Source organism: Hevea brasiliensis, chromosome 16 (genome assembly GCF_030052815.1).
Source record: "Hevea brasiliensis isolate MT/VB/25A 57/8 chromosome 16, ASM3005281v1, whole genome shotgun sequence".
NCBI classification, from domain to species: Eukaryota; Viridiplantae; Streptophyta; class Magnoliopsida; order Malpighiales; family Euphorbiaceae; genus Hevea; species Hevea brasiliensis.
This window is the reverse complement of record NC_079508.1, coordinates 48,083,953-48,102,633: the sequence shown is the minus strand read 5'-3', so window position 1 is coordinate 48,102,633 and position 18,681 is coordinate 48,083,953. Positions and strand designations below refer to the sequence as shown.

The 18,681-nt window shown below is 38.5% G+C and overlaps 2 protein-coding genes across 2 annotated transcripts in view; both read right to left on the bottom strand.

Annotated features, from left to right (window-relative positions):
• Window positions 1-1,124, bottom strand: part of LOC110653005 (protein NRT1/ PTR FAMILY 5.6-like) — a 42,367-nt gene extending 41,243 nt beyond the window's left edge. Inside the window, exons 1-2 of the mRNA XM_058138575.1 lie at window positions 974-1,124; window positions 648-868 (exon numbers count right to left, since the gene is read on the bottom strand). Coding sequence (XP_057994558.1) covers window positions 648-868; window positions 974-1,079 — 327 coding nt within the window. The 5' untranslated portion in view covers window positions 1,080-1,124. The remainder of the gene's footprint in view (window positions 1-647; window positions 869-973) is intronic.
• Window positions 1,125-3,097: 1,973 nt separating this feature from the next.
• Window positions 3,098-8,942, bottom strand: LOC131174499 (uncharacterized). Its single transcript, XM_058138037.1, has 2 exons — window positions 8,459-8,942; window positions 3,098-3,486 (listed from the first exon to the last, which is right to left on the bottom strand). Exons 1-2 carry the CDS (start codon window positions 8,769-8,771, stop codon window positions 3,443-3,445), a joined length of 357 nt encoding a protein of 118 aa, XP_057994020.1. The 5' UTR covers window positions 8,772-8,942; the 3' UTR covers window positions 3,098-3,442.
• Window positions 8,943-18,681: the final 9,739 nt, after the last annotated feature.

Sequence of the window (18,681 nt, the reverse complement as noted above, 5' to 3'; positions counted from 1 at the left end):
TACACATACAAATCGCACAATCACACAGTATTAAAAAGAAAAGAAGAATAACACAGGATTTAACGTGGTTCAATCGTAAGGTCTATGTCCACGGGCAAAACAAGAGAAAAAAGTTCCACTATAATGAAAAGAGCAAAATACAATCAATCAGAACTCTCAAACACTAATCCCAGTGTGTTTCCCGAATATCTCACAACTCTATCGCAAAGGGTAGAATATTACAATATTTATACTGGTCCCAAGCCCGAAGCCCACCACTAATCTCACTTTTTATCCTAATCGAGTCGCAACGCGAAACTTTCGGGTCGAGTCATAATTCGAATCTATGAAAAATATATCCAAAATTCAAGCCACAAAAATAACACTCATTTTATAGGTAGCCACCATTGGATGAATCAGTAATACTTCATCCAGTGGTAAAATTAACAAAGTGTAAACATAGTGAATAAAGAACAAGGCAATGATAGAAGGCACCGCATAACAAAAATATCCAAATCTGAGATCTACAAACAAGTTTTATTTAAATTTAATGACAGCCAAGTCAAGAGGAATGCATGAATCTTTCCAATTCTATGAGCTAGTCATTTAAGCATGAAAAATAACATACTTGTATATATTCTAAATAAAAGAGTTGTAAAGGTACCTACAATGATATAAGAAGCAGTGGTGAATAGAACCATTTTGAAGCGACCTATGCAGGCATCGGTAAAGTGAGCAATGACAAGGGCGATAATAGCAGTAACCCCTTCTTCAATATTAATTATTGCAGCAGCTTTTGGGAGATTACTGCTCTCCCAGTCCTCGATGAGGTACAACATTAGGACATCAGCAACTGCGTTTTTCACTAGCCCATGGGCAAAAACCAAGCCTGTACATATCAAAACACATGGTCCGTTATACTATTCGTAACCTCACAGTAGTTCTGAAGATGATCAAATCGAAGACACAACTGAAATGAAAATCACGAACGTACCGAAGAGGAAGCAAGCAGGCTTTGTAAGGTAGATGTAGTATTGAACCCATTCGATCACCAAACGTTTGGGTGTAGAGAAACAATTACTTAAGGAGGCTGCAAACATTTTGATCGGGAGGCTTATTACTATGGATGTGTTTAGAATCTTATGTAAATTAATAGGGAAAAGCTTAGAACACTAAAAAACTCAGGTCAACTGTGAGCTACAAAAATCATAATGGGCGTGTTCAGACTCTTATGTAAATTAATAGAGAAAAGCTTAGAAGACTAGACAACTCAGGTAAATTGACGTAAAAAAAAAAAAAATTCATTACACAATGCTTTTATAATTGAAAAAATAGAGTTTATTTTTTTAATTAAAAATTTTTAAATTCCCATCAAAATGCAATGATTTTATTAAAATTTAATTCATATAATAAAATATTTTTATTAAAAGATAAAACATTATTATTTTAAATTACATTTATTTTTTATAAATAAAGAAAAATAGAAAAATATTCAAATTCATTTTATTTATTAATGATTTTAAAATTTATTGTAAGTATATAATTTTAAATAAATTTAAATTAAAATTTTTAATAAAATTAAAGTTAATTCTAGGATAATGATTAAATAAGGAAAATTTTTTTAAGATCAATTTATTATAAATTTAAAAATATAAATATATAAATTTATATATTTAATAAATAAATTTTATTATATTTTGATATACAGGCCTAAACTCAAAAAACCCTTAAAAAAAGGGTTTCAAAGGGGTAAACTCCGTGTGCTTCAGCATTTTTCGTCGAAGCATTTAATTAGGATAATTTATATATTTATCTATAATAGAGCTATATAATCAAATAACTAGTAGTTTTACCAGCACCTTGCGCATATTATTTATTATTTTATTTTAATAGTATAATTTAATATTTTTGATATTTTATATTTTAATAATCGTTTTATAAAATTTTATTAATAATAAATTTTTAATTAATTATAATTTATATCTAAATTTTTTAATAGCAAAATAGTATAATTTTGTATTTGATAAAAGATATAAAAATATGTAACATTTAATTTTAAATTTTAAAATAAGATGATAAATAGATTATTTACTATTAGGAAAAAAAAAAACATATATGTCATATGTAACTTTTAAAGTATTATTATTAAAATTATTAGGTTCTAAATATAAAAATATTTTTAAAATAAATGTTTAAATTTTATAAATAATTTTTACTGAATAATTATATATATATATATATATATATTAATATAATTTTATGAAAAATAGTTCATTATTTTTTTAATCTAAGAAAAAATTAAATAAAATATATTATCTTTTAGAAATATATAATGTAATAAGTAGAATTTTATAATGCTTGAAATTGTAAACATGAGAATTTTAAAATTAATAAAAGACATAGTTGTCACGACCCAACCTATTGGCCGGACCGGCACTAGGACCTGGGCCAGCCTAAAGCCCCCGAGGCCCGTAGTAAGCCTAACTGTTCATTAACCCAACTCTAAGGCCCATTTGGACCCAAATTCAAGAAAACAAACGGACAGAGTCCGGCCATAAAATGGACTTTCCAACGGGGAGTTTTCGACTCACCCGACCTGTAAACACAATAAACAATCCATTGGGGAGCTCAGCTCACCCTCCACATACTCATCAGCATAAAAATAAATGGGAGCTCAGCTCCCTCATCTAATCCATCAAACATGCATAGAATATCAAGTTTACAGGTATAAAATAATAATTTAGTTTACAGACCCAAATCAAATAAACATTTCTAACACATGCGGAAATTCTAAGATTTAACAAGTTTATACAAACAGTAGTAATCGACCTGCGAGGGAGAAAGCAGGTTAATCTCAAAAATATCCTCCTGTGGCCTGGAAAAATTTTTGAACAGGAGTGAGCGTTCGACTCAGAGAGTAAAATATCAATTTTAACCATAATCTCTATAACTATCTAGAGCTAATGCAACCTGTGGAGTGAAATGCAACATCAACAACATTTTCACATCATAACATCAAAAAGGTAATTTGGAGCACTCACACACCCTGTAACATCAATCATAATATATGGGAGCTGATCCCCTATACAGCTCTCTTAAATCCAACCTGGTGCCAGCGAAGAACTCAGCTCGGACTTCTACTTAATAACCAAATCGGGGTCCCAGTGAAGAACTCAAGCTGTGTCTACCCCGAAGGACCGGGTCCCAGCGAAGATCTCAAGCCGTGTCTACCCGTCCTATCCATAGTCCACACCACATCACACGCACGCCAACGCACGCACACTGCTCCAAATTACCACAACAACATCCATGGCACGCTAACAGTTATGAATGCAACATAAATCGTGCCTAGAGTTTAACTACATAAATATATGCATATAAGTGATGCATGGGCATGCTTGAACATATAATAATATCGAAATTACAATTAAAATTAATATTTTACTCACAGACTTGACGGTGGTCACTGAGGCGGCTGGGCGGAGGAAGAAGGCTGTCCCGGCTCACCTGATAATTTTATTACAATCATTTAATAAATTTGACTCAATACAAACAAAGAAAAAGACCAAATACGTCCTAAGTCGTAGAAAATCCAGTGAGTCTCCCCTATACCTAGGACCTACCCAACCTGCAAAAGGGCTCAAAACACACTTTTATACTCACAATCCATATATCCACAACTCAATCACATCACACAGCCCCTCTTGGGCCCATCAAATCAGTCATTCATCACAATATGTAAAATTTCAATTTAGTCCTTATAATTGACCATTTTTGCAAAAACTGCCCAAATAAGCTCTAAAAATTCCAAAACTTTGCCCCGCGGTCCTTAACAATATTACTAAGCTATTGCAAAAAGAATCATAATTTTCTAAGCTACCACGAATATTTTATGGATTTTTAATCCTATTTAAGCACTAGAAAATTACGAAAAAGTAAGGTTCGGGTTTACCTTTGCCGATTCCGACTTCGGGGATGCGCTCGGGACGTCTGACAATGGGGGGTTAGCCAAAATCTCGATCCAATTCGGAGACTTTTCCGGTAACGGGTCTGTCTGGCCGGAAATTCACAGACCCAGACAACTGTCGAATTTCCGCGAATTGAGGATACCTACACGAAGCCCATAACAGGAGGGTTAGCACATAAATTTTTCAGAATTTTCTAAGCTCATTTAATGCTCGGAAAAACACTGCGAAGTTCCGTGGGACCCACCAAAAAACGGTGTCGAAAAAATTCGAAATTTATGTCGCCGCGAAGCTCTCGACCAGTGGAGCGTTCTGGTACTCTCAGTTTTCTCGTGGGATTCACGGTTTTCGAGAAATTTAGCCCAAAAGTTGAAATGGGCTAAAAATTTCCCGAGCAAAAATCGGACAAACCGCTCAATGGATTTCGGTGTTCTTGGTGTCTATGGAAAGCTCTCGTCGAGTAGATGATTTTAGACACAAGACCCGGTCCAATTGGTGGCCGGATCGGCCGGATTTTGGCCGGGGAAGTCGAAACGTCGCGCGCGCAGGGGAGGGCATTTCGCGCCCGTTTTCCGGCCGTTTGGGGCGGCCACCGGCTGGCTGGGGAGGCTGGGGGTCGGCGCCGGCGAGGTGGGGAGGCAGGGGGAGGTGGCTGGCCGGCGGCAGGGGCAGGAGGAGAGAGAAAAGAGAGAGAGAAGGGAGATGCGCGGGGAAGGGAAGAAGAAAAAGAAAAAGGCCGGTCCGATTCGACCGGTCTGATCCGGTCCGGTTCGATTCGGCCGGTCCGATTCAAGATATAAAATTTTGAATTTTTACTCTGCCTCGGGACCAAAAACGAGGTCCAAAAATTTCGAAAAAATTCCAGAAAACTCAGAAAAATACGCAGACTCCAAATATATTTTTAGTTTTGCCACGTGGTCTTTAAATTAATTTTTAAAAATCATCAAAGTTTATATTTTCGGAAAATCGAACCCGATTTTTAAAAATCCGAAAAATCTCAAAAAAATTCCTAAAATTTAAATAAAATTAAAATACCAAAAATGCTCATAAAATTTAAAATTTTGGGGTGTTACATTCTTCCTCCCTTACAGAAAATTCGTCCTCGAATTTTTACACAAGGCAGAATAAAGTACATGATTACACATTGAACAGATAAGGGTACTTGCTACGCATGTCCCGTTCTGACTCCCAGGTGCACTCTTCCATTGACCGACTCCTCCACAAAACCTTAACCATAGGGATCTGTTTTGACCTCAGCTGTCTCACTTGGTAGTCCACTATGGCTACAGGTTGCTCCTCAAATGTCAAGTTCTCTTTTAGCTTTATTACATCCGGCTGTAGTACATGAGAGGGATCTGGAATGTATTTCCTGAGCATGGAGATGTGAAACACAGGATGAACATGAGAAAGGTTGGGTGGTAGCTCCAACCGGTAGGCAACTGCTCCAACTCTATCAGTGACCTCAAAAGGTCCAATATACCGAGGTGCCAACTTGCCCTTCTTCCCAAATCTCATCACTCCTTTCATCGGAGAAACCTTCAGGAATACATAGTCGCCTACTGCAAACTCCACATCCTTCCGTGCAGTGCATAACTCTTACGCGCATACCGAAAATGCTTTCAATCGTTCCCTGATTAAAGGAACTATCTCTGAAGTGTACTGCACTAGGTCTACGTCATGCACCCTCGCTTCTCCCATTTCCGTCCAACACAGAGGAGACCTACACTTTCTTCCATATAGTGCCTCATAGGGTGCCATCCCTATGCTGGAGTGATAACTGTTGTTGTAGGCAAACTCCACCAAAGCTAGCTGCTCATCCCATTGACCTCCAAAATCCAAAACACTCATGCGAAGCATGTCTTCTAGTGTTTGGATTGTCCTTTCGGATTGTCCGTCTGTCTGAGGGTGGAAAGCCGTACTGAAGTTCAATTGTGTGCCAAGTGCCTCCTGTAACTTTCTCCAAAATCGAGAAGTGAATCAGCCCTCTCCGATATTATGGAAGCGAACTCCATGCAATCGACTATTTCTCGAATGTAGAGCCGCATCTGTGCCACGAGTATGTAGTCTTCTGAGCAAGAAGTGAGCTGATTTGGTTAGACGGTCTACAATTACCCATATCGAGTCATATCCTCGCGTGGTACGAGGCAACCCAGTCACAAAATCCATAGTAATCATTTCCCACTTCCATTCTGGGATAGGGAGCTCTTGTAGTTTCCCTGACAGTCTCTGATGTTCAAACTTCACCTTCTGACAAGTCAAGCACTTGGACACAAAATCTACTATGTCTCTCTTCATGCCATTCCACCAATAGCTATCTTTCACATCATGGTACATCTTGGTGGAACCTGGGTGGACACTGTACAGTGTGTAGTGTGCCTCTCGCATGATTTCATTCCTGAGGTTGTCCACATCGGGCACACATATCCTAGAACCTTGCACTAGGGCGCCATCATTGGCAAATCCAAACTCACCACCTTCACCTTGCTGTACTATTTCTATGATTTTCATCAATTGTTGGTCTCTGTGCTGGGAAACTCTAACTTTGTCCCTCAAGTCTGGCCTCACTGAAAAGTGAGCCAACAATACCCCCTCATCTGAAAGATCTAGGATTAAACCTTGATCCATCAACTCATGTACTTCCTGAATCAACGGTCTCTTCTCTGCTGAAATGTGCGCCAAACTGCCAGAAGATTTTCTGCTCAAAGCATCTGCTACTACATTGGCCTTCCCAGGGTGGTACTGGATGGTGCAATCATAGTCTTTCAGAAGCTCCATCCATCTCCTCTGTCTCAAGTTTAAGTCCCTCTGTTGGAAGATGTACTTCAAACTCTTGTGGTCGGTGTATATCTCGCACACTTCACCATACAGGTAGTGTCTCCAGATTTTTAGTGCAAAGACTACAGCCGCCATTTCCAAATCATGGGTGGGGTAATTCTGTTCATGCCTCTTCAACTGCCTTGAAGCATAAGCCACTACTTTTCCATTCTGCATCAAAACAGACCCTAGGCCAACTCTGGAGGCGTCACAATACACGGTGTATCCTTCACCACTCACAGGTAGTGTCAACACAGGGGCAGTGGTTAGACACTCCTTAAGCTTCTGGAAACTCTCCTCACAGTCATCTGTCCAAATGAATGGAACATTCTTCCGGGTTAACTTAGTTAGGGGAGCTGCTATCCTGGAAAAATCCTGTACAAAATGCCTATAGTAACCAGCTAAACCCAGAAAACTTCGCACCTCAGTGACTATTGTAGGCCTAAGCCAAACAGTTACAGCTTCAATTTTCTTGGGATCCACTTGAATACCGTCACTAGAAACCACGTGTCCCAAGAATGAGATGCTTTTTAGCCAAAATTCACATTTCGAAAATTTGGCGTATAGCTGGTGCTCCCTCAAAGTCTGCAACACCATCCTCAGGTGCCACACGTGTTCTTCCTCGGTCCGAGAGTATACCAAAATGTCATCTATGAATATGATGACAAAACGGTCCAAAAATGGCTTGAACACCCGGTTCATCAAGTCCATGAAGGCTGCTGGTGTATTAGTGAGTCCAAAAGACATCACTAAGAACTCATAATGACCATATCTTGTCCTGAATGCCGTTTTGGACACGTCCTCATCCCTGATTCTCAACTGATGGTAGTCTGATCGCAGGTCTATCTTGGAAAAGAATCTAGCCCCTTGGAGCTGATCAAACAGATCATCAATCCGAGGAAGTGGATACTTGTTCTTCACAGTCACCTTGTTCAGCTGTCTGTAGTCAATACACAACCTCAATGACCCACCCTTCTTTCTCATGAATAGAACAGGAGCGCCCCAAGGTGAAGTGCTCGGACATATAAAACCCTTGTCCAAAAGCTCCTGTAGCTGCTCCTTTAGCTCTTTCAATTCTGCTGGTGCCATCCTGTAAGGTGGCATTGATATGGGGTTTGTACCCGGCACAACATCAATGCAAAACTCTATTTCCCTTCCTGGTGGCAACCCTGGAAGCTCCTCTGGGAAGACATCCATAAATTCTCTGACAACAGGAACATTTTCCATGCTGACACCTTCTACAGATGTATCTCTCACCAATGCCAAATACCCTTGGCATTCACGCCTCAACATTTTTCTAGCACTAATTGCTGACACCAAATTATATGGAGCCACGCTCCTGTCACCATCAAAGCTAAACTCTTCCACACCGGGTATGTGGAAATACACCTTTTTGTTCCTGCAGTCTAAGGTGGCATAATGAGTTGCCAACCAATCCATCCCCAAAATTACATCAAAATCCATTACTGGTAGAGGAACCAAGTCTGCTGGGAGGATCTTTCCATCCACTACCACTGGGCTACCCGGAAAAACCATATCTACATCTATGTTGTCACTAAGCGGGGTTGCTACCGACAAAGGACATTCTAAGGTTGTAGGGTTTCTACCCAATCTCATGGCAAACACAGGGGAGACAAATGAGTGCGTAGCACCCGGATCTATCAAAACACGAGCCTCATAGGAATGCACTGTAAGAATACCTGCCACAACTGCATTTGAAGCTTGAGCATCCTGGTGGGTCAGGGTGAAAACCCGAGCTTGACCCCTACCCTGAGTGGCAGAACCCTGATACTGACTTCTACCTCCTGATCTGCCTCCAAATCCACGTCCCCCTTGTCCTCGGCCCTGTTGGCCACTGAACTGACTGCCTGCCATGTTGGAAGCACCCGGATACAACTGGCGAGGAACATTTGCAACAGAACCCTGTGACCCCATCTGTGGCTCACTGAAAACGGGGCATTCCCTAGCAAAGTGACCTGGTTGGCCACACCTGAAGCATACTCCTGATCCCATCAAACAAGGTCCTGAATGTCCTCTTCCACACTGTGCACAAGGTGCCAAGGAGGATCCTGAACCAGACCCAGAACTGCTGTACCCCGAACTATTACCACTACTGGATCCGTACCCTGGTCTGAATCCTCGGGATTTGTGTCTGAAACCACTTCTCTTATTCTTGCTTCTTCCTCTGTAATTAGTTTGGCCCCCACTGTCTGGAGTACCCATGGAAGGGACACCTGAGGAACCCTCTGCTCTGTTTTTCTTTGCTCTCCCGCTGTCATCCGCAGCATAGCTAATCTCAATCTGTCTGGCTCGATCAACCACCACGTCAAAAGACTGATCAGACATCATGGCCAGGTTCGCATACCTCCTGTCAAGCCCTTTTAGGAATCTCTTCACCTTCATAGTTTCTGTAGCTACTGCTGTAGGGGCATATCTGCTCAATTCCAGAAATTCTGTAGCATATTCATCTACAGACCTGCCATTCTGTCTTAAGGCCTCAAAGGCCCACTGTTTCTGATCTCTGAAGCTTTCTGGCACAAACCGATTGATGAAAAGTTCCACAAACTGAGCCCACGATAAACCCTCCATCCGAGGTAATACGTAGTCATTCATCCATTGCCTAGGCATAGGCCCCATGACATGCTGCATACACTCTATCAGTCTTCTATCAGTCAACTGCAATTCTGTTCCTGCCTGTCTGCAGGAATCCAAAAACCGATATGCATCGTCTGACACATCATAAGTACCAGGCACCAACTTCTTGAAATTTATGATCTGTTTGTAAGGTTCTCCTCTTGGTGCGGTGGACTGCTGCTGCTGTGGAGGGTGGACCATATATTGAGCCATCATGTCGATGGTTCTCTGTAACCCAGCTAGAGTAGCTGCCATGGGGTCCATGGGACCCTGTGCCATGAAAGACTGATCCTGAACTGATGGCAGCTGCTCTTCTACTTAAGCAGCTCTAGGCCTCCTACCCCGCCTCCTCGGGGCAGGCGCCTCATCCTGTGCTGACACCTCGTCAGGCACATCTGGTTCTGGTGCAGTAGCAGCTCTCCTGCTTCTACGCATTTTCCTGAAATTCAGCAGCATTAGCCCACAAAATTCAAAACTGCACATTACACAGCTCTATAGACTCATATTTACACACAATATATGTAGCAGAGACTAGAAGCAAAGATAACAATGCAAGACGAATGTGGACCCTATTTTCCGCATGTGACCCCTAGTAGACTCTTCCCAACACTTTAGACAAACATTCCCTAAGAATCTGGAGCCTAAGCTCTGATACCACATTTGTCACAACCCAACCTATGGGCCGGACTGGCACTAGGACCTGGGCCAGCCTAAAGCCCCCGAGGCCCGTAGTAAGCCTAACTGTTCATTAACCCAACACTAAGGCCCATTTGGGCCCAAATTCAAGAAAACAAACGGACAGAGTCCGGCCATAAAATGGACTTTCTAACGGGGAGTTTTCGACTCACCCGACCTGTAAACACAATAAACAATCCATTGGGGAGCTCAGCTCACCCTCCACATACTCATCAGCATAAAAATAAATGGGAGCTCAGCTCCCTCATCCAATCCATCAAACATGCATAGAATATTAAGTTTACAGGTCCAAAATAATAATTTAGTTTACAGACCCAAATCAAATAAACATTTCTAACACATGTGAAAATTCTAAGATTTAACAAGTTTATACAAACAATAGTAATCGACCTGCGAGGGAGAAAGCAGGTTAACCTCAAAAATATCCTCCTGTGGCCTGGAAAAATTTTTGAACAGGAGTGAGTGTTCGACTCAGAGAGTAAAATATCAATTTTAACCATAATCTCTATAGCTAACTAGAGCTAATGCAACCTGTGGAGTGAAATGCAACATCAACAACATTTTCACATTATAACATCAAAAAGGTAATTTGGAGCATTCACACACCCTGTAACATCAATCATAATATATGGGAGCTGATCCCCTATACAGCTCTCTTAAATCCAACCTGGTGCCAGCGAAGAACTCAGCTCGGACTTCCACTTAATAACCAAATCGGGGTCCCAGCGAAGAACTCAAGCCGTGTCTACCCCGAAGGACCGGGTCCCAGCGAAGATCTCAAGCCGTGTCTACCCGTCCTATCCATAGTCCACACCACATCACACGCACGCCAACGCACGACACCGCTGCTCCAAATTACCACAACAACATCCATGGCACGCTAACAGTTATGAATGCAACATAAATCGTGCCTAGAGTTTAACTACATAAATATATGCATATAAGTGATGCATGGGCATGCTTGAACATATAATAATATCGAAATTACAATTAAAATTAATATTTTACTCACAGACTTGACGGTGGTCACTGAGGTGGCTGGGCGGAGGAAGAAGGCTGTCTCGGCTCACCTGATAATTTTATTACAATCATTTAATAAATTTGACTCAATACAAACAAAGAAAAAGACCAAATACGTCCTAAGTCGTGCCGAAAATCCGGCAGAGTCTCCCCTATACCTAGGACCTACCCAACCTGCAAAAGGGCTCAAAACACACTTCTATACTCACAATCCATATATCCACAACTCAATCACATCACACAGCCCCTCCTGGGCCCATCAAATCAGTCATTCATCACAATATGTAAAATTTCAATTTAGTCCTTATAATTGACCATTTTTGCAAAAACTGCCCAAATAAGCTCTAAAAATTCCAAAACTTTGCCCCGCGGTCCTTAGCAATATTACTAAGCTATTGCAAAAAGAATCATAATTTTCTAAGCTACCACGAATATTTTATGGATTTTTAATCCTATTTAAGCACTAGAAAATTACGAAAAAGCAAGGTTCGGGTTTACCTTTGCCGATTCCGACTTCGGGGACGCGCTCGGGATGTCTGACAATGGGGGGTTAGCCAAAACCTCGATCCAATTCGGAGACTTTTCCGGTAATGGGTTTGTCTGGCCGGAAATTCACAGACCCAGACAACTGTCGAATTTCCGTGAATTGAGGATACCTACACGAAGCCCATAACACGGGGGTTAGCACATAAATTTTTCAGAATTTTCTAAGCTCATTTAATACTCGGAAAAACACTGCGAAGTTCCGTAGGACCCACCGAAAAACGGTGTCGGAAAAATTTGAAATTTATGTCGCCGCGAAGCTCTCGACCAGTCGAGCGTTCTGGTACTCTCAGTTTTCTCGTGGGATTCACGGTTTTCGAGAAATCTAGCCCAAAAGTTGAAATGGGCTAAAAACTTCCCGAGCAAAAATCGGACAAACCACTCTATGGATTTTGGTGTTTTGGTGTCTATGGAAAGCTCTCGTCGAGTAGATGATTTTAGACACAAGACCCGGTCCAATTGGTGGCCGAATCGGCAGGATTTTGGCCGGGGAAGTCGAAACGTCGCGCGCGCAGGGGAGGGCGTTTCGCGCGCGTTTTCCGGCCGTTTGGGGTGGCGGCAGTGGCCGGAGGCTGAGGTCGGTCTTGGCGAGGTGGGGAGGCAGGGGGAGGTGGCTGGCCGGCGGCAGGGGCAGGAGGAGAGAGAAATGAGAGAGAGAAGGGAGAGAGGTCGACGCGCGCAGGGAAGGGAAGAAGAAAAAAAAAAGGCTGGTCCGATTCGACTGGTCCGATCCGGTCCGGTTCGATTCGGCCGGTCCGATTCAAGATACAAAATTTTGAATTTTTACTCTGCCTCGGGACCGAAAACGAGGTCCAAAAATTCCGAAAAAATTCCAGAAAACTCAAAAAAATACGTAGACTCCAAATATATTTTTAGTTTTGCCACGTGGTCTTTAAATTAATTTTTAAACATCATCAAAGTTTATATTTTTGGAAAATCGAACCCAATTTTTAAAAATCCGAAAAATCTCAAAAAAATTCCTAAAATTTAAATAAAATTAAAATACCAAAAATGCTCATAAAATTTAAAATTTTGGGGTGTTACAATAGTAAAGAAATTTTAGATAACTATTTTTTAATATAAAATAAAATTTTAATAGCTGAAATTTTAAAATATTTAAATAAGAAATTAATGATTAATATGATGTTATTTTTTACATAAAAAATTAAAAAAAAAACTATGCCATATGATAATTTTTTAAGTCTTTTTATTACGATAGGTGACAGATACATGTGTATATATATATAAACAATTTTAATTTAATATATATTCTATTTAAATTAAAAAAATTAAAATTAATTTATTGAATAAATTTTCACATCAAACCTTATGTTCCAACTTAAATTCAATAAGCTTTTTTTTTTTATATTTAATTTTAATTTGAATTTAATCAAGGCCTCGTAGTATCTTATAAAAGAGTTTTTTTAATTAAAAGTTTACTATTATTTTCAGTACTGTCTTTGAATAATTAATATGAGGTATAATATAAAATTTCTTTTACCATTTTATTTATTTTAAATTATTTTAATTATTTTTAATATAATGGGTATATTTATATATAAAAATCCACTCAGCATTGCTCTTGATAGAAATATTAAATAATATAATTATTTGATGACTCAAATTAAGCATATTGGCAAGATTGCAAAAGTCTAAACGGACACTTTTTTAACTTTATACAAATATTATAATTTAATTATAAAATTAAAATTTTATTTTTAATTTTATTTTTATTTAAAAGAATGGTTACTATTTTTTATTATTTATATATACATTAAAAAATATCTTAAAATTATAGTTAAAATTAAAATTTGAATATTACATTCATTTATGGGCACTTTTTCTCATTCTCCCTCCATCCACAAAGATAAACTTATTTATATTTTCACACGAATTAAGAAAATATAATTAATTTAGTTCAAACAATAAATTTTATCTATTCTTTTCCTATATACCCTCCACTAATATTACTCCATTAAATTATAAAATTATTCTTAAAACTAATAAATTTTACTTTTTTATACATATTAAATAAAAACATATTAGTAAATTAATAAATAAACCACTATTTTAAAAAAGAAAATAACCAATAATTTAAAATAAATAAATAAAAGTAAAAATATTTTAATGGGAAGGAAGATGTATGATTTTATTATTTTCTTTATATAATTTTATAGACAAGTTCTTTTTTTTATATTGAGGGTTTTTTCTTTAGAAGAAAAAAAAAATCGTGAGTTTGATTTTTAGGTCATTCCATTCGTTTACTTAATTTTCTCAATTAAAATTAGTATCTTCCGAGTTAAATGTGATATTTAAATTAAATAACGGTTAACAGCGAGATTATGAAAAAAATCTTGGAAACTAGTTAGTTTAATGATCAAATAAATAAATTTGTTCACAACTAATTGAAAAAATTTGATTTATAGAGACTCATCCTATTGTCAATATTCTTTCAGCTGCAGTTCCAAAAAAGATATAGGTTTTTCAATCAATCCTATTATCTTGAATGGGCTGACCTTTTATATATATATATAAATTAATTAAAGTTGATGCTAAAGATTTGGATTAGGGCTGCTAATGATATAGTTCTAGCCCCAAAATCCGAACTCTCTAGGTTAGGTCAATTGTATCCATGCCCGAATTTCCATGGATCAGATTCAAGTAATATAGCAGGGGTGGAGGCAATTTGTTACAAGAAGATTATCTTCAATCTTTATAAGATCAGAATGTGATAAAACAATAGTATGGGAGATCGGTTCCCTTGATATAAGATCGGAATGACCAGGAATAATGACGTTTTGGAAGATGCGGCTGGAATCAAGCACTCTAATTAAGGTGCATACCGTTACATACAAATAAAGAAAGGACAAAGGATCCAGCCGTGATTTATGGTGATTGTTTCTCATCTGCATAAATAGGTTTCAATGGTTTACTCAGGTACGTCTTTTACATTCTTTGATGAAACTACTATTTCATTACCATCATTAAGACCCATTTACTGACTTGATTGTCAAAGTGGCCATTAGATAATCACTGGGTTTCATCTTGTTCTTTGATTTCAGGCAATATAGGAACCCGATATTCATTATTTTGAGACATAGGAGACCACGATAACATAATTAATGTTTAACATTTTTTGAATACCTATTTATCTATCTTATTATTCTTTACAAGAATTTCAATTTATTAACAAAAGGATGAAAAAAATTTATTCAAGATGAAGAAGAAAACTAATTAATAATATAACCATGTAACATTTCAATTGAACATTTTAAAAATAGGGACATTAATATCCTCATTTTGGTACAACTTTTGAGTCACTTATATTATAACTAAAAATCATTGGTAAATGATCCTTGATGGTGTGAATTCTTGGGTCATTACATGGACTTTGTTGAATCTTAGATTGCCTAGAAACCATAAAAGATGTGAGGTCAGTGACCTAATAGCAGCTACTCTGTCGCTCAAGTTAGATGATATTTTAGAAGAGCACTGCTAAATAGCTCAATTTGAGTTAGCTCAAATGGTATTGATGTATGTAGTTTTACTATTATACCCTTAAAAGAAAGAGAGGAAACAACTTAAAAATGGCTTCAAAGCTTGGAGTTGGTGAGGTAGCTCATTTCATGGCTCATGCAAAGGAAAGCATACATGGAATAAGCTATTATTGCTTGCAGCCATGCACACCATTCAAAAACTGATGATTCGAGGAGTGTGTCTGTGACCCTCCTTACCCGTCTACAGTGTAGCCGAGTAAGATATGCCACACAGTGTGCCGGAGCACTAAATCATATTTCCATTATAATTTACCCTTCTTAATTCATTTATTTATTAGTCACTAAGTGCAAAGTTTTACCAATTATATCATTTATTTACAATTTTGATTAATCTGAATTTTACCAATTATATCATCTATTTAGCTTTTGCCCGCCTTTGCCCATTGAAGAAAGTGGCTTTTGCCCATTGATGAGAGTGGTTTTTGCCCATTGAAGAGAGTGGCTTTCAGCTCATGGAGTGAGGCTGTCGCCCATTGTAGAAAAAGGCTTTGCCAATTGCTGCAGATTTGGGTATGTCCATTGATGAGAGGGCTCTTGTCCATATAGTTGAAGACACCCTTTGTGGTGTAGTGGTATAGTAGTAAATATATTGAGTTATGTCTAGAGAAGACTGAGAGGGACTAACTAATATATTTACTATGAGCAGTTTAATGTAGTGTGGGTTCTCTTGGGTTGATGGATAGTATAGCTTTGACCTTATAATTGATGATTTATTATTTGTTGATAGTAGAAGATGGCATGCCCGTAGATGTAGCCCTATGTTGAGAGGGTGAACCACGTAAATATTGGTGTTTTGTGTGTTTGCTTTATTTCTTTACAGTTTACACGCTTCCGCAATGAACAACAAATTGGTATCAGAGCATGGGGATGATCTTGGTGAGTTTGGTTGAAGGTGTAGCTATTGGGACATGTAGAAAATCGCACATGCAATAATGGTGGCAGTGGAGAGTTGAAATTGAGGTGGAGCTCTTGATGCAAAATCAAGATAGTTGATGACGTGAAGATTTTTTGAAGAATGAAGCAAGTTACACCCAAGATGAAGATTGAAGAATTGAGGATTTGAAGGGTTCAAGCTCAAGCATGGAGATTTGATGATTTTATGACACCCAAGAATTTGAGGTATGCAATGGTTAATGGATTTTGAGTCAATGTGGAGATTGTTAGAATTATGACTCAAAATCCTAATGGGATTTGGAGAGAGATCTTTTCCTAATTTGAGTGGAGGAAATATTCCTCAATAGGATGGAGGAATATTTCCTATAATGAGTAGAACTCTTATTTTAGAGTTATTCCTAAATTGAGTGGGACTCCTAATCAGATAGGGATTGAGGGAATTAACACTATAAATAGGAGAATGATGAAAAAGGTTATTTGACTTTTGCCCATTGATGAGAGTGGTCTTTGCCCATTGAAGAGAGTGGCTTTTGCCCATTGAAGAGAGCGGCCTTTGCCCATTGAAGAGAGCGGCTTTTGCCCATTGATGAGAGCGGCTTTTGCCCATTGAAGAGAGCGGCCTTTACCCATTGATGAGAGTGGCCTTTGACCATTGAAGAGAGCGGCTTTTGCTCATTGATGAGAGTGACTTTTGCCCATTGAAGATAGCGACTTTTGCCCATTGATGAGAGTGGCTTTTGCCCATTGAAGAGAGTGGCTTTCAGCTCATGGAGTGAGGCTGTCGCCCATTGTAGAAAAAGGCTTTGCCAATTACTACTGATTTGGCTCTGCCCATTGATGAGAGGGATATTGCCCATATAGTTGAAGACACCCTTTATGGTGTAGTGGTGTAGTAATAAATATATTGAGTTATGTCTAGAGAAGACTGAGAGAGACTAAATAATATATTTACTATGAGTAATTTGATGTAATGTAGGTTCTCTTGGGTATAATTGGGTTGATGGGTAGTATAGCTTTGACCTTATAATTGATGATTTATTATTTGTTGATAGTAGAAGATGGCATGCCCGTGGATGTAGCCCTATGTTGAGAGGGTGAACCACGTAAATATTGGTGTTTTGTGTGTTTGTTTTATTTCTTTGCAGTTTACACGCTTCTGTGATGCATAACAGATTTGTAGGGTTTTGGAGTTAACAAGAGAAGGAAGAAAAGGCTTTTCAAGTTTGAGGCAATCGGTTTCTAGATTTTAAGAGCTTATTCAGTTTGTTTGGGAGGCATTTGTAGGATCTTTTCACTATTCTTTTAATGGAAAAATGAAGCATTGTGTTTCTGCATTAAAATAGTAGAATGCTGGTATGTTTGGTAAAGTTAATCATTTCGGGTAAATGGTCTGTATAAAGAGTTGGAACAGCTGCAAAAGGCTCCACGGTGAAAAGAAAATATTTCTAGGTGTAAAGAGGTCCAGAAGCAAATTGATATGATGTTGTAGAAAGAAGAAATAATATTAAGGCAATGGTCAAGGTTAATTTGGTTGAAGGAAGGTGATCGCAACTCAACTCAACTAAGCCTTTATCCCAAAAATTTGGGGTCGGCTATATGAATTCGCTTTCTCTACTCTAAACGATTTTGGGTCAAATCTTCAGAAATGTGTAATGCTTCTAGGTCATGTTGTACTACTCTCCTCCAAGTCAATTTAGGTCTACCACTTTTTTTCTTTCTATCCTCTAACCTAATGTACTCTACTTGTCTAACTGGAGCCTCCGTATGTCTACGCTTCACATGACCAAACCATCTCAATCTCCCTTCTCTCAACTTATCTTCAATTGGCACCACTCCTACCTTTTCTCTAATACTCTCATTACAGACTTTATCTAGTCTAGTATGGCCACTCATCCACCTTAACATTCTCATCTCTGCAACTCTTATGTTAGACGCATACGACTCTTTCAGTGCCCAACACTTACTACCATATAACATAGCCGATCGTGTGGCTGTACGGTAAAATTTTCCTTTCAACTTATTGGGAATCTTACGATCACATAAAACTCCTGTGGCTCGTCTCCACTTCAACCATCCGACTTTAATCCTATGACTAACATCCTCCTCACATCCCCCATCCACTTGAAGGACTGAGCCTAGATATTTAAAGTGATTACTTTGGGACAGTACCACTCCATTCAAACTAACTCCTTCCCTATCACCAGTTTGGCCTTCACTGAACTTGCAATGCATGTATTCTGTCTTCGTTCTACTTAACTTAAAACCCTTTGACTCTAGAGCACTTCTCCAAAGCTCTAGCTTTCTATTGACTCCTTCTCGTGTCTCATCTATCAGAACAATATCATCCGCAAACATCATGCACCAAGGAATACTCTCTTGTATATGTTTCGTCAATTCATCTAAAACTAATGTAAAAAGGTAAGGGCTTATGGCTGATCCTTGGTGTAATCCAATTGAGATCGGAAAATCTCTTGTGTCCCCTCCCACCATGCGCACAATAGTAGTTGCTCCTTCATACATATCTTTCAACACTTGTATGTACCTAATAGATACCCTCTTTTGTTCTAACACATTCCATA